Consider the following 15,182-nt stretch of genomic DNA (forward strand, 5'->3'; position numbering starts at 1 on the left):
TACTGTGTAGTACAATAACATCTGTGTATGTGTGGTATATAAGGAGATATAAGTGTTATAATAGTAGATATGAACCAACCAAGTACACTTTCCTTAATATAATATGTATTTATCTTACTATATATGAGTAGTATACTATATACTTTATATTATTTAACACCTTTCATCAAAATATGTTTTATAGAAACTTCTTTTATAGAAAATTATGAACACACTGTCAGTATTGCAGCAATGAACCAAGCTCCCTATAAGCACATCACACGTGAAAGAGCAAATGCCCTTAATAAAAACATTTGCAGTTTCAGTGTGTGACTGTGTTATCTTGTTTCTTAGGGTTGTTCACCTTTTGTCTGATAATTAATCTTGGAATGAGGAGCCATGACATCCTGTACTGAGAAGGTAGGTCCAACGTGTGTGTTGTATTTTGATTTTTACAAACCACGAGCTGCTGCCTTTCTGCACGTGCAGCCACTGAAGGAGGGTGAACTGGAATAAATGACTGTTTCATTACTTTGACAACATCTGAGATGTGGGTGGTGATTTGAGGGTTTTGGAACCAGGCTAGAAGAAGAACATCTCTAGTATCTCAGATTTGACTTGCTTGAAAATCTGGCAAAACCTGGCATTCGCTTCTGAGCTTCACGTAGTCAATGTCCAACTCCTTAAGCAATAAGCTTAATGAACCTTCATAACTCAATTTAAGAGACTAGAAACTACTCAGCGTGTAGGTAGCAGTGACCTGTGAATCTCATTCTTATCTTGCTTCTTCTTTCTCTTCAGTAAAAGTTGCTGCCCTGCTGGGCAGTGGTGTCTGTGTTGCATGGCGTCGGAGCAGGATGGCCGGCTGGAGGTTGGGGCGCCTGGGAGCTCTAGCCTGGCCAAACCTCTCTACCTGCAACGCTTAGAACGATCCCTGAGGTTGGACAGTTTCCTGCGCCAGACCACAACCATCTTCAACAGAGACATAACCAGGTACGGGCGGAGGGGGGAGTCTGCGGTGGGCATCATACACATGTCGTTCTCAGACTGAACCACTGGATTATTATAGGACACATTCTGGGTTTCAGTTTCAGTGGTTGTTTTACTGTAAATGCAATTTTGCTTTTACAGGATTGCAAACTGAATCAGTTGCAGTGAAATAGATACAAAACTATCTGTTGACCAATTTTACTTATAAATGATGGAAAATGTGATTTCAGCATGACTTGCACTCTTGTCTGTTTTATATTACATCATGACAGTAGTATCTAATGATACACCACAATATATCCCCCTGTCATGGATGCTTGACAGTTACATCTCCAAAGAATAAATATTAGAAACAGGATGTAAATGGCCTACAGTGACATATTTCTCATGTTCTAGTGATGACAGTGACGACAGCGATGATGCACTGGGGACGGGGCTGTCTCTGGACCACTCCGCTCAACATGCAGCTCTGACAGTGAAGAGTGAGTCATGTGAACAGGGGGATGGGTTGGCCGAGGGCAAGCCCCTCAATGGAGTTCTGCTGCAAGGTAAAGGTAAGACGCATGCAGACACATGTTATAATATGTTACTACACACACGCCAGTGCGTACTGCAGTCATTTACCTTGGCATGGTAGATATGGTTAATGTGTCTTTATTCACTCTGTCAGATTCTAAACGCAAAGTGTTTTTCCCCTCTTGAACCCCCATAGACCCAAAGGCTGATAAAACAAGCCTCTACAATTTCTCCAAGCTGAAGAAAAACAGGAAATGGCTCAAGGTATTTTATAAACACTCCACATCATCCTGCAGATTTAAGCTTTCAGTCAGATTAAACAAATAACTTACTATGAAATGGCTTAAATCACAGCCCTACTCTTTGGTTTTCCCCACTGTACTATTTGGTTTAGAACATTTCCTTCTTATGTTAACACCTTTTCTTACTCTCTACCGTCTGCCTCCCACAGAGCATCCTGTTGAGTGACGACACCACAGACTCAGACACCGACTCCGATGACTCTGACTTCTGTTTGTCTCGAGAGGAGCTGCATGATATGCTGAGGCTGCATCGCCACACCAGGCAGCATCAGAGCAAGTTCCACTCTGAGCGGGAGGTACACGTAACATCTAACACAGTGCTAACACATTGCTAACACAGTGCTAAGAGATATCCAGAAGACAACAACGTGTGTTTTTGAAGTGTCATCATTGTGGGTTTTTTTCCCCTGTCTTCATTCAGCTTCACCAGTATCAGTACTACAGCACTGGACTCCTCTCTACTCATGACCCCTTCTACGAGCAGCAGCGCCACCTTCTGGGCCCCAAAAAGAAGAAAATCAAAGATGAGAAGAAATTTAAGGGTAAGGACCAAAAAAAAAATCAATCTCCGCAATCCATTCTGGAAATTAGAAGTTTTTTGTTGATGTGACTCTTTTTCTTTCAGCCAAACTGAGAAAAGTGAAGAAGAAGAAGAAACGAGGAGAGGGAGACTTTCTGGATGAAGGGGGGCGACCGTACATCAACAAGGTCTTCGCCAAGTTTTCCCATGATGCGCCGCTACCCGTGGTGAAGAAGAAACATCTGACCATTGAGCAGCTGAATGCACGACGACGTAAGGTCTGGCTCACCATCGCCAAAAAGGAGATCCCCAAGGTTAGTGTGCATGAGGTTAATGAAACACAGTGATCAAACATGAATGCTCAAGAATATTGTGTTGTGGTGAAATGCTCAGTAGAATTAAATCACAATCTGAATTCTCCTATTTGTGCTTGATTTACAGACTTTCAAGCAGAAGACCTCTGCTAAGAACCTAGTGTTGACCAATGCTAAAAAGGTAAGTCAAACTTACACACCGCTGTGTAGATGGAACTGACTTTTAAGGGGTTTATTCTGAAAAACTATAAAATCCTTTTCAGCTGACCGTTAACTTTTCTTGAATATGAAAGATTGAACAGTAGCTTCATCAGAATATTTGACGTCCGTTTTGCTTGCACCAGCTGGCTCATCAGTGCATGCGAGAAGTGCGGCGTGCGGCCATCCAGGCTCAGAAGAACTGTAAGGAGACGCTGCCCCGGGCTCGGCGCCTCACCAAGGAGATGATGCTTTACTGGAAGAAATACGAGAAAGTGGAGAAGGAGCACAGGAAGAGGGCAGAGAAGGAGGCGCTGGAGCAACGCAAGCTGGACGAGGAGATGAAAGAGGTAGGAAGGGGGGAGAGATTCTGTCTCTGGAGGTGTCTCTTGTCTTTTGCTTTATCCAACGGATATTTTGCTTCAATAATTGCATCAATGTTTCTTTTGTCTTTTTTCAGGCCAAGCGTCAGCAGCGCAAACTAAATTTCCTCATCACCCAGACGGAGCTGTACGCTCACTTTATGAGCGGTAAAGCCAACCTGGCGGGTCCAGGAGGAGACAAGGCGCAGGAGGAAATTCTTCAAAAGCTTGATGACAGCGCGGGTCAGAGAAAAATAGATATCGGAGGAGGCGTAATGGTCAACATGGGACAGGAAGATTATGGTATGCACGGCTCTGTAACCTTCGTTGTGTTGGTGGTGTCAACAAACAAATCACTGATTACTACCAGCTACAATACATACTTCACTAAAACTGATGTCATACAATTATTTTTCTGAATAGTTAGGAAATACATGGTAATACTTTGCTGTAGAATTCCAGGGTTTTCAGGCTTTGCTATGTTTTTTTTGGAAATATACTCGCGTGTATGGGAAAGAAATGTCAGATTAAATTGGATTCTACGGTTTTATACACAAGTTGATTGTGTGTCGTTTCAGATAGTGAATACTACAAGTCACAGGCCCTGAGGAATGCCAAAGAAGCCTACCAGAGTCATCAGAAGAAAGTAGGTTGAAGCACACACACACACACACACACATTCTACTACCACTACCTTTTCTATGCTGTTCTTATTTCTAAATGTCCCCCTGTAGACGCGAATGTTTGATGATGAGGCCAAAGACAGCCGCTGTGCGTCTCTGCATGCGGCCGTTGGCCCGTCCTCGGGCTCTGGTTTTGGAGAGAGCTACAGCCTTGCCAACCCATCCATCCTTGCTGGTGAAGAAATTCCTCAGCCCATCATTTTTGATGGCAAACTCAAGGGTTACCAACTCAAAGGCATGAACTGGCTGGCAAACCTCTATGAACAGGTACTCCCTTCTGTCCCTGGTCTGTGTTTTTATGTATAGGAATATTTTTTGCCTTGATGTTTTTTGTTGTTGTTTTGATTCTCCTTATGTTTGACATTGTATCGTCTTATTTTGTGGCAAGAGGTATAAATTGATAAAAATGTGACGGTCTGATCAGGAACTCCAATAACCGGAAGTTGAAGAATTATATTTCTCTGCTGCTTCCAAACATGCGTCAGACCTTTTCAGAAATTTTCAGTCCAGCCCGCTGAAAAATAAGCGGGGAATGTCCAAGTGAGCCCGTGTGAAATTACAGTCGAATAATCTCACAGCAAGCAAGTGGGTGTGTTGATTTCTAACACGCAAAGGACGTGAAATTAACAAAAACCAAAATAATACAAATATCCAGCTGAGTTCTGCAGAGAATGAGAAAGTTTTGACCCAATTGTCCAGACATTTTGCGCGTTCACGTCTGAAACCACAAACATTATATTACATTAATACCTTCGTTGCAGTTCCTGTTGCATTACTGCTCAGTTCAGTTTCTGAATCTATTAGTTGGGTTTTTTGGCTTTAAAATCATTGCAGTGTTTTGGTTTTCAAATGTTTTTTATTATAACTTATATTTGTACATGTAAAATTATTCATTTTCTTTGTCTCTGCAGGGAATCAATGGAATCCTGGCAGACGAGATGGGGCTGGGGAAGACGGTCCAGAGTATTGCCCTTTTGGCTCACCTAGCAGAGGTGAGAGAGCGCCGGGTCAAATGGGTTCATACACCACATTTTTCCAAAGAACTCTGGAATATTAAATTGTCTGCTCTCTTGATGCTGACTAATACAACATTTGGCAACCAGTTTCTTCTACTGTGCACCTGCATCCTTTAAAGAGACCCTGGTTTTCTGGCTGAGCTTTTTTGCAGGTGCTGGAATATTTTACTGAAAAAGTCCGATGACTTCGTTCATTGTTGTGAACAGCTGATGTGCCAGCTCTTTAGATCCTGTGGTCCCCAAACTCCACAGGGAGAGAACGTGGAATTCAGGGGAACTGTGAGCTTTTCAGTGTCGAGCTGTAACTGACAGGAAGATGCATGCTGCGTTCTTCCGGGGTTTCCTGTTATTGGGTGCTGCTCACACAGGCGCATACAAAGACCAGCTGTTGTGGCGGCTGACGGTTTATTCCCTCCTCTGTTCCTGTGTAGAAAGACAACATCTGGGGTCCATTTCTTATCATCTCTCCTGCGTCCACGCTCAACAACTGGCATCAGGAGTTCACCCGCTTTGTGCCCCAATTCAAGGTGAGAATCGGCGGCGCTGCTGAGCGAGCACGCCAACGGAAACACCTGCAAAAACTTGTCTGAAGGAATCCTGGCATAATAATTCCCACTGCTCTTGTGCAGTCCTCCAATGAACGCAGTGTTTTTTTCTTCCAGTGAGAAATGCTGTCAAACGTCTAAAAGCAACACACTTAGTCATCAGGTGCAAACATGTATATAACTAACCAGTAGGGGGCAGTATTGTATCAGCCCATTTGAAGCATTGCTCATGTTGACGCCTAACTTAAGAGCTAATACTTTGAGTGGCTGTTGCCTTCTTTTGCATTCTGAGCATTCTTCTAGACTAAATACCATTTATCAGACACATCAATATGTCAGCTGTACACACACACACACACACACACACACAAATGACCCCTTTTTGTGCACAGCACTCAACTTGGCCCACTCTGTGCACTAGCTTGAAAGTAAATCAATTCCCGTCTTTTACGCTAATGAAGTGTGAAAAGACCCGATTACACAATCTGCAGATAAGCTTCCTGAACTCTCGAAGCAGGACTGATTGAAAACAATGGAATGCCAGCTTGTGTTGAGTGATGCAATGATGTGTAAATCTTTTCACATCACATTCTGCGTCAACAACTCAACAAGTGAAGCAGTGATTCATATGTGAAAGCCATGCCTAAATGTTTCCTCTGGGAACATCACCCGAGCTCTGTTTGTATTACTCTGCTCAGTGTAACTCTTAAGGGTTTTTTGGAAGACGTTAGTTTGAATATAGATTAGGATGTGATGATTTTGGCAAAGCCGAAGCTTTTTGACAGAGCGAACCCACTTTTTCCTTCTTGTTTTTAACGTTACTGATATTTCCGCCAGGTGCTGCCATACTGGGGAAACCCTCACGATCGCAAGGTGATTCGGAAATTCTGGAGCCAGGTGAGGACGACATGATATTCTGAAGATAAATTATAATGTGTTTGGACTATGGACGCTTTGCTCCGTCATATTCTTCTTCTCATACCTCTGTCTCTCCTTCCATTTGTGCGTATTTGTGCAGAAAACCCTTTACACACAAAATGCACCATTCCACGTGGTTATCACGAGCTACCAGCTGGTGGTCCAGGACGTCAAATACTTCCAGAGGGTCAAATGGCAGTACATGGTCCTGGATGAGGCCCAGGCACTGAAAAGCAGCACCAGGTAAAAACATTAGCATAACAAAATAATAGATATTAGGATGAATTTCAAGTCTCAGTAAATGTTTACAGTGCTAAAATGCACAGAGGCCAGTAGTTCTTTCTCAAAATTGTTGAACTGTATTGTTTAGGAATTATTATCAGTAATTTAAAGGAGTACTATTTGCGCTAAATTGGTCAGAACACTCAGAAAACCTCTTTCGAAACCTTTTGGAATGTCTGAAAAATTTACTTGACTGGAAGCCGGCCAGAATCGACTAATCTAGACAGAAAGTGTTTTGAGAAACGTACTCCCACACATACAACCCATCTTCTACAGTCTGAGTAATGTGTGGGATTATAGCTCTGTTAAGTACAATGATGATAAACCCATGTACGTGTTGCACCAGATCACCAGTCACTGTTTCTGTCCGTCTGTAGCGTTCGGTGGAAAATCCTCCTGCAGTTCCAGTGTCGAAACCGACTGCTGCTCACCGGGACGCCCATCCAGAACACCATGGCCGAGGTGGGCAGTGTGTTTGTGTGCGTAGATTGTGAGCTGATTTGTACAAGACACAACTGCTGTTGTTTTTGACCGGGGTATGTTTTTACTGTCTCTCAGCTGTGGGCGCTGCTTCACTTCATCATGCCCACGCTGTTCGATTCCCACGAAGAGTTTAACGAGTGGTTCTCCAAGGACATCGAGAGCCACGCTGAGAACAAGTCGGCCATCGACGAGAGTGAGTCCAACTCCCAGCACGGAGAAAAGAAATGTTACCATTGGCTGCTTAATTCTCCAGCTGACAACACTGAATGTTTTCCACCTCATTTGAGTGGAAATTTGACAATTTGTGTGCCAGCGCCGATCCTTTCTATTCCTGCTCACTGGGGCGTGTAATATGTTTTGTAGCTAAACAGAGTTGTTTGATGTCTGTTTTTCAGACCAACTTTCCAGACTGCACATGATCCTCAAGCCTTTCATGCTGCGCAGGATCAAGAAGGACGTGGAAAACGAGCTCTCGGACAAGGTAGAAGAGCACATCATTGTTTGTCTAATCGCAGAAAAACAAGCGTCTGATCCAGAATTGCACATTTCATTGGTACAAAATTTGAAACAGGCGCAAAAGCTATTATTCTCAGTTTTCAAATGTAATTTTCAAGACTAAAAGAGGTTTTTCTCTCAAAATAATTTGAGGAAAAGATTTACAAGATGAGGTCCTAGAGAAGAAAATTGGATTTTTCATGAACAAAACTGTCAAATCTCACAAAAAATAGCAAATAAAAAACCTGTAGTATGTTGGATGTTCAAAAAGGAGGGTACGATGAAAATTGTCTGAAAAATGCCCTATCGCACTTTATCAGCACCAAAGTAGCCCCGCTTCTTCCCTGCGCCCTTCCTCCATCTGTCTCCCTCTACACCTCCCTGACACAGGACGTGTTGTAATACGCTCCTGAGCGATGCTTGTGCTGGCAGATCCTCATGACAGATGCTGGACTCGGGGTCTCTTGCTGTCAGATGCGGCACACACACACACACACACACACACTCACTCATGCGCTGTGGGAGTCTCGATACGCAGTTTCAGAGGAATGGCAGAGTTCACCACACCCCCACATCTGTCTCTTTCACTTTGCTCCGCGCCCACATGCAGCCTTGCCAGCCACCTCAGTTTTCCTTTGCGCTTTAGCTGGTTTCTCTTGTTTTGTCTGGCCCGTTGAAACCAATAGGAACCGTTCAACTTTACTGACGATTCACAGGACATGTATTTGCTCAGTTTCACTGCTTTTAACAAAACACGACAGTACAATAAACCAGAGATTTCAATGTGCGTTTAAAGAATGTGGGTCAATGTGACCATGAAGGCAGCTGCCATAAATTCATTTATGTGAAAATGCTGTTGTGTGTTTTTCAAGGAGGCGCAACATGATCGTGGTAATAAATCAAAAACAGAATAATGTGCTCTCGCTGCAAACTTGTTTTGTACTTTTATTTGAAGCATCAGTCTTTTTCCTCAACAGGAACAGAAATATCTTGAACGACTCATTTACATACAGAATTTTTTTTTTTTAACGTACTAATCATTCTATGAAAATGTAAAGTGACTGGAGATCTGAACTCCAAACACACAAACATTAGCTTCAGTATACGTTGGTTCACCACACAGCAACGACAATAGCAGCACAGTCGGCTCATTCTCGACCCTCCTCTCACGCAGATTGAGATCCTGACCTACTGCCAGGTGACGTCCCGCCAGAGGCTCCTCTACCAGGCTCTGAGGAACAAGATCTCCATCGAGGACCTGCTGCAGTCCTCCATGGGCACGGCCCAGCAGTCTCACACCACCACCTCGTCCCTCATGAACCTGGTCATGCAGTTCAGAAAGGTAGGGTTGTCCTTTCAGTATCCAGTTCTAAAAAAACAAGATAAATAAAATGATAACAGCTATAAAGTTGAGATTATTTTGTCCCAATGATTGATCACTTTTATTAGGTTCATCTGTAGCTATGGTGGATTTCCAAGGGAACTTGTAATGAAGGCTCTACATTCTGTCTGTGGAAACATAACTCTTCACTTCAACAATGAATTGGCAGTCCCAGAATAACACGTGACGTACTTCCTCCTTTGCACGTGTTACTTACTTCTCTCTCTGCGTGTTTCTCTGTAGGTGTGTAATCACCCGGACTTGTTTGAGCGCCAGGAGACCCGCTCGCCTTTCCACATGTCCATCAAACCCTACATCATGTCAAAGTTCCTCTACCGCCACGGCCTCCTCCACGCACACAACCAGGCCAAGAACAAGTAAGTCGTACAGCGCAGATACTGTAGCACCAACCCACACATTCACAGACACTCTTGGTCTTGATAAATATCCAATGTAAACAGGTGAAGCTAGATTTCCTCTTCCTCTCCTCTATTCCTATAAATATGTCGTCAGCTGTATTTGTTTTCTCACCAAATCTTTTTTTTGCTGATTTGGGACTCGCAAAAGGCCCAATTATCCTAATTTGAGCTTTCAGGCAGATATGTTGTGTTTTGGACGGGGATCAGATTATCGCCCAAATGTAGTCTCTTATTTTTTTCCCCTCATATTCAGTGGTGAGACCTTGACGTTCTCTCTTCATCCTCCTCAGATTGCTTCAAGTGCTGTTGTCTCCCTTCTCTCCAAACCACATCCAGCAGTCTCTCTTTCACAGAAAAGGTGAGCGCAAATCCAGCTGTGATCCCAGACTTATACGAGGCTCTTGATCTCTTTCGTTTGACATTCAAAAGTCAGGCTGCATCAATACTACTATGTATTTGTTTGAAAATGCTTTTTCAGATGTGGTAGCATGGATGGGGATTAAAACTGATATGTTTGAGTTTGAAAACACAGTAGTACGGATGTAACCGCAGTGTCCCGCTTCTTCCTTCCTCCAGTATTTCCACGTTTCATCTTAACATATTCTTCATTCTGTGTATTCATTCTCCCAGGTGATGACAAAGGAAGTTGTTTTTCCTTCCTGCGCTTCATCGACGTGTCACCTGCTGAGATGTGCAACCTTATGCTGCAAGGCACCTTAGCGAGGTGGGCTTTAAGTTTCCATCTTCAAACCTTCTACACAGATTATTGCCCAGCAGGCCTGGATTGGCTGTACTGTAGATGACTACACTTTGTTCTCCTTGTACAGAAGGAGAGATTAAAATAGAGATTCTCATAATTATTACATTATACTGTGTTTTATATATTTATTACATTCGAACATCCAGCTTTACATCTTAGCGATGACTTCTTTAAAAAATATGTTCTCTGTAGTTCTCTTTGTGATTGTATTTTTCCTCCCCCTGCTCCGCCCTCCACAGATGGTTAGCCCTTTTTCTGTCCCTGAAAGCTGCGTACCGGCTCCACCATCAACGCCTGTTCGGCCTTGAAGAGGAGAGGCAGGAGGAAGTCAGCGTTGGCGAGGGGGACGGAGGCAGTGGGCAGTCCAGGACTATGTGTCTGTCTCACAAGGACCTGATTCTGTGGCTAAACAGACCCACCGCCTTCCCCAACATGCACAACAGTCCCGTCCTTCAGGTACGAAACGCACAAGATGCTCTCAAACAACACACGAGACTCAAGTAGCCATCTGCGGTACATATCGGCGTGTGACAGTAGCATGTGGCGCTGACGATGCTGACATTTTCCCCAGGGTTTGAGGCTGTGTTGGGCCACACAGCGTGCTCTTTGCCCCCGATTCCTCTCCCTCCGCTGGGATCCAGTGTGGAACCTAATCCCTGTGTAGCCTCGTGACCCAGTAACACTGTCCTGCCTCGCTCTGTATGTCTCCCGGGTGTGTGCACGCCAGAGGCTGTCTGTGCGTCTGCTGTCAGACATGAAGGAGAAAGCTCCAGGAATCAGGACACACATTTTAAATAGATGGAAAATAAAATGTCTTTTGGACGACCTGATAGACGAATGGTTAGAGTGAGTACCAGACATATTGAGCAGCAGGGTGCCCATCCAGCCAGAACATGTACTGCATGTCATTTCCCTATTCTCTCACCCTGTTTCCTGTCCCTCCCTCACTGTCTCTTTCAAAGGCCAAAAAAATAAATTCAAAATACATCTACACTAACAGCAATTCTTTAAAAAACACTTGTGACAAGTTTAACATAATATGTCAAGCCGCTCTAACTCTTTCCCATCAATATGGAATCCCTTTTGTTTTTGATGCTATTTTCGTCCACTTTCTTTTTTATCTCTCACACATATCGAAGCATAATAATCAGCTATTTAAATCACAACAATCCCCCGGAGGTGCTTTTCCACTCATGGTTCCAGGAACTTTAATTTCTCAAGAACTAATATCCAGGAACATTTCCAGGGGAAAAATTTCCTCCAGCTCATTGTGATTTGTGTTTCCACAACAGGGATGAAGCCTTGGGAAGAGCAATGTTTTTTGGCTTTGCGTCAACCTGATTATTGTTGGCCACAAATTATAGGACAAACAACATTAGTTTGTAAAGAAATACCAGGTGTATAACAATGCTCGTGATCGGCGATGTTCAGAAAGTACCATCGCGTAGCAGGGACTTTCTGGAGGGTGAAATATTTTACCTAGAACTTTATTTAGACTCTTGTTCCTCCGGTGGAAAAGCATGTAGGGGAGCCGAGTTCCTCTAAAAATCCTTGTTCTCACGGGAAGCCTCTTGTGGTGGAAACTCACCTCCATTCATTCGTGTTGTGGTGCAATATTTAAACAGTTTGGCTTACCGCTCTTCCCTCAGTGCCTCGGAGACAATGCCGCTGAAAGGGGAAGCGGGTTCTGAGGACACTGACACTGTAGCAGAGGTTGGAGTTGGTGTGGATTAGATAAATAATGGCTCCCATGCAGCACCATTGTTTTGGGAGCCACTGATAATCTGGCAATAGCCTTCTTGTTGTTTAGCAGTGTCAGTCAGTGTCGTATCACACGGGATCAAAGCACGCCACGGTTGATTTCAATTGCACTCATATGTTTTGGATTGTGCAGCCGAGAACCACAGGATTATGTTGAGACAGCAGATACTTCCTGGCAATGTGGAAATGGAGTTGTTAGTGGGAAAGGGACACAAATATACAGACAACCTCAAAAAAAAGAGAAACCGCTGCACCCTGCAGATATTCTACTGGGTCACTGCTTCAACAGTGTTTTGGCCAATCTGCTTGGATAAAAGCAGATCAGTGAAAGAACATCTTATCTTACCTTTCACTCTGCAAACCAGACATGTATAACATTATCATCCTCCACCGATTCTAACTTAACTTGTTGGGTGGAAAGTACTCAGGAGAAAACGCCGTCAGGGTAATTTCATCCTCCTCTTCCTCTGCTGGCCTCATCCCACTGAGTCAGGCAGCTGCCCTCCCCCGGAGCGGCTGCAAGAGCGAAGGAGCAGAAAAATATAAGAAGAAAGTTCCAGACGGAGAAAGAGACAGAGAAACTTGCAGACACCTGGAGAGCTCGTGCCGAGTGTGCCCCGTGTCACCACGCTGACCGCAGACTCCCAGCTGTGTTTCTAGAAATCACTCGCTCCCAGAGCTTCTGCCACTTTATTTCGACTCCTCACTTTTCTTTCGATGCGGTGTAGCTGGCATGCTGTGCCTCTCTCCTCTCTCTTCCCTGCAATCTCTCTCTGGCTGCTTCTTCACGGTGTGCTCAGTATTGCTTTCATCTTTCCTGCTGCTCCTTTTTTTAGATACTAAGAGAAGAAGGCAATTTCGAAACCTCACATGGAGGTCGGACGCTCTGTCCCTCCGTATCAGCTCTGTAACATCTTCCTGTTTTTCCAAAGACGTTGAAACCTTCAAGGTTCCAACATTTTAACATCCCAGTATCATATCCCAGTAAAAATCAATGGCTTCAGAAACATATAAATATATTGAAACATTGCTGGTTTTTGTTTTCGGTTGTTCAAACTTTCTGAAATACAGAAAGAATTTCTTGCTAACAAGCGTTGGAGGTGAGAGATGGAGGATGTTGTTTCAAACTTTTACCATTAGGTGGCACTGTGTATCCACCACTGTTGTAACATAAACTTTGGATATTATGTTCAGCACCTACCACTGCTTAGTACACAACAAATTCATCATTATTTGTTCAGGATGAACCTTTTCTGAAAATGTATGCGTTTAAATCACACCATGTCCTGCCCAAACGTGAGATTACGCCATAGAAGATGTTTATCCTGTGACACGTGCAATTTAAATCATATAAGCTGCTTAATCGTACATTTTACATAATGTTTTAAGCATTTAGCTGACATTTAAGGCTTGTAGCCAGTGAAACTTAAATATGCTGAGCTGCACTCACTAACCTCTGTCGGTTTTGCCGTTTGTCTTATTTTATATTTCCAATAATCTGAGTATGATGTTTTTTTTTTATTTACCACAAATCAACGCAGACATCACTTGTCATTGTAAATCAATTCTCACTCCAATATAATCAATCAATTGGGAGGTTTTGAATGATTTGGGAGTATGAAACCGGATCGTAATAATTCTTTTTGGTTTTTGTATTTGTTTGTTTCAGGATCTGGTGTTCACAGCAGTCACGCCCGGCATGGTGGGACACGGTGATGTGAAAATCCTCAACAGAAATTATACCACTTCCAAGTTACGGCCCCACCGGCCCATAGTACTACCGAAGTTCCTGCTCGCCGCTACGCCCAGGGTACGCGTGTGTGTGTGTGTGTGTGTGTGTGTGTGTGTGTGTGTGTGTGTGTGTGTGTGTGTGTGTGTGTGTGTGTGTGTGTGTGTGTGTGTGTGTGTGTGTGTGTGTGTGTGTGTGTGTCTGAGTGACACGGAGCTTGAGAAAGGCACTCATGCACGTCCTCTGTGTTTGTGTGGACAGTTTGAGTAAATGTGTGCGATGTTCTGTGTGAGATGGACGAGCATTTGGGTGGTCGTGGAAAAGGAAAGGGGGGAGCGCTGTGCACATGGCCTTTGTAGGCTTTCAACAATGAGCAGCTCTTATTGTGTGTGTGCGTTGACTGTGTGTGTGGTCAGGGTGTGAGGGTGACCATAGGGACCTCCAGCTGCATTTGAGACAAACGGGGGCTTTTTGCTAAGGTCGTTCAGCAGTTGTTAAAGCGTCTTCTTGCCCTCCTGCTATACACACACGCACACACTTATACACAGAACCTGCTGATTCATCGAAACCAGCCTTCATGTGGAGCTTTCACTCCGTCTACAATACAAATCCTTAGATGGGAAGATTTCCAGTTTCTGTGGGTTTTTGTTTTCATTTATAATTAAAATGTCACATGCAAAATAATAGGAAAGATCAGAAATGACAAATAATGCGTCAAAATATTATTACCTTCCTGTCAAAACCTTCCCATGTCAACATATTTGTAACATGTTATCCTAAATGTCATCCTCCTTATCTTGTCTCTGCAGAATATTATCTATTTTTATCTATTTCAAATGTAGAAAACCTTTTTTTTCTGGTTTCCTAGGTGACAGCAGTTCCCATGGAGCGTTATTGTGCAGACCGCAGTGCTGGGTACGAGTGGTTGGTGACACGCAGTGGAGGGGGCACGATCTTCAAACAGTGCTTCCTCTACGGCTCCCCTGAACTTGCGTCAGACTGGCGTGCGAGGGCCAATACCTTCCACCCACAATGCCCTGGGGGTGCGATGTCAGTTTACCCTCGCCATGGATGGTCCTACATCCAGATACCTGGTAGGAGCTGTGTGTGTGTGCATGTGCTAGTATGTGTCTGTGTGTGTGTTATTTAACATTTTTTCTCTAAAGGGAAACAAATAAATGAGCATCGACTAGTAAGTGACTATCAGGACAACCAATAAATGACTAAAGGCCAGTTCAGTCTGCACTGTGGCCTATGTCGTTGTACTGCAATTATTCTGCCAAATTTTTGAGTTTCTTTGTGTTCTTGAAACAATAGTGACTGATTGTGTAGTGTATGTCCACAGCAGCAGTCTGTGTTGCTCTAGGAAAAGACTGCAAAGGTCCATATTTCGAAAAATTCTGTCAACATGTTTGCTCCAAATCCGTTTGTTATCGTCAAATTTTTACTACCAGTGTTATCAAACGGTGGATATCCATGTTTTGGAGCGAAGGGAGAGGTAATGGCCCGTGGGAGAATCCACAGAGGCC

At 43.7% G+C, this 15,182-nt stretch overlaps 1 protein-coding gene across 1 annotated transcript in view; it reads left to right on the plus strand.

The window, feature by feature from the left end:
* Positions 1-15,182, plus strand: part of ino80 (INO80 complex ATPase subunit) — a 38,712-nt gene that overhangs the window by 1,322 nt on the left and 22,208 nt on the right. The window contains 26 exon segments of the mRNA XM_034579462.1: positions 334-399; positions 781-972; positions 1,366-1,523; positions 1,682-1,749; positions 1,937-2,083; positions 2,209-2,329; positions 2,413-2,621; positions 2,749-2,802; positions 2,966-3,169; positions 3,280-3,484; positions 3,760-3,827; positions 3,916-4,131; positions 4,776-4,856; positions 5,312-5,407; positions 6,263-6,322; positions 6,444-6,586; positions 7,003-7,087; positions 7,184-7,301; positions 7,504-7,589; positions 8,778-8,945; positions 9,228-9,361; positions 9,694-9,761; positions 10,034-10,127; positions 10,403-10,619; positions 13,594-13,734; positions 14,522-14,747. Coding sequence (XP_034435353.1) covers positions 821-972; positions 1,366-1,523; positions 1,682-1,749; positions 1,937-2,083; positions 2,209-2,329; positions 2,413-2,621; positions 2,749-2,802; positions 2,966-3,169; positions 3,280-3,484; positions 3,760-3,827; positions 3,916-4,131; positions 4,776-4,856; positions 5,312-5,407; positions 6,263-6,322; positions 6,444-6,586; positions 7,003-7,087; positions 7,184-7,301; positions 7,504-7,589; positions 8,778-8,945; positions 9,228-9,361; positions 9,694-9,761; positions 10,034-10,127; positions 10,403-10,619; positions 13,594-13,734; positions 14,522-14,747 — 3,319 coding nt within the window. The 5' untranslated portion in view covers positions 334-399; positions 781-820.

This window comes from Hippoglossus hippoglossus, chromosome 24, assembly GCF_009819705.1.
Source record: "Hippoglossus hippoglossus isolate fHipHip1 chromosome 24, fHipHip1.pri, whole genome shotgun sequence".
Lineage (NCBI taxonomy): Eukaryota > Metazoa > Chordata > Actinopteri > Pleuronectiformes > Pleuronectidae > Hippoglossus > Hippoglossus hippoglossus.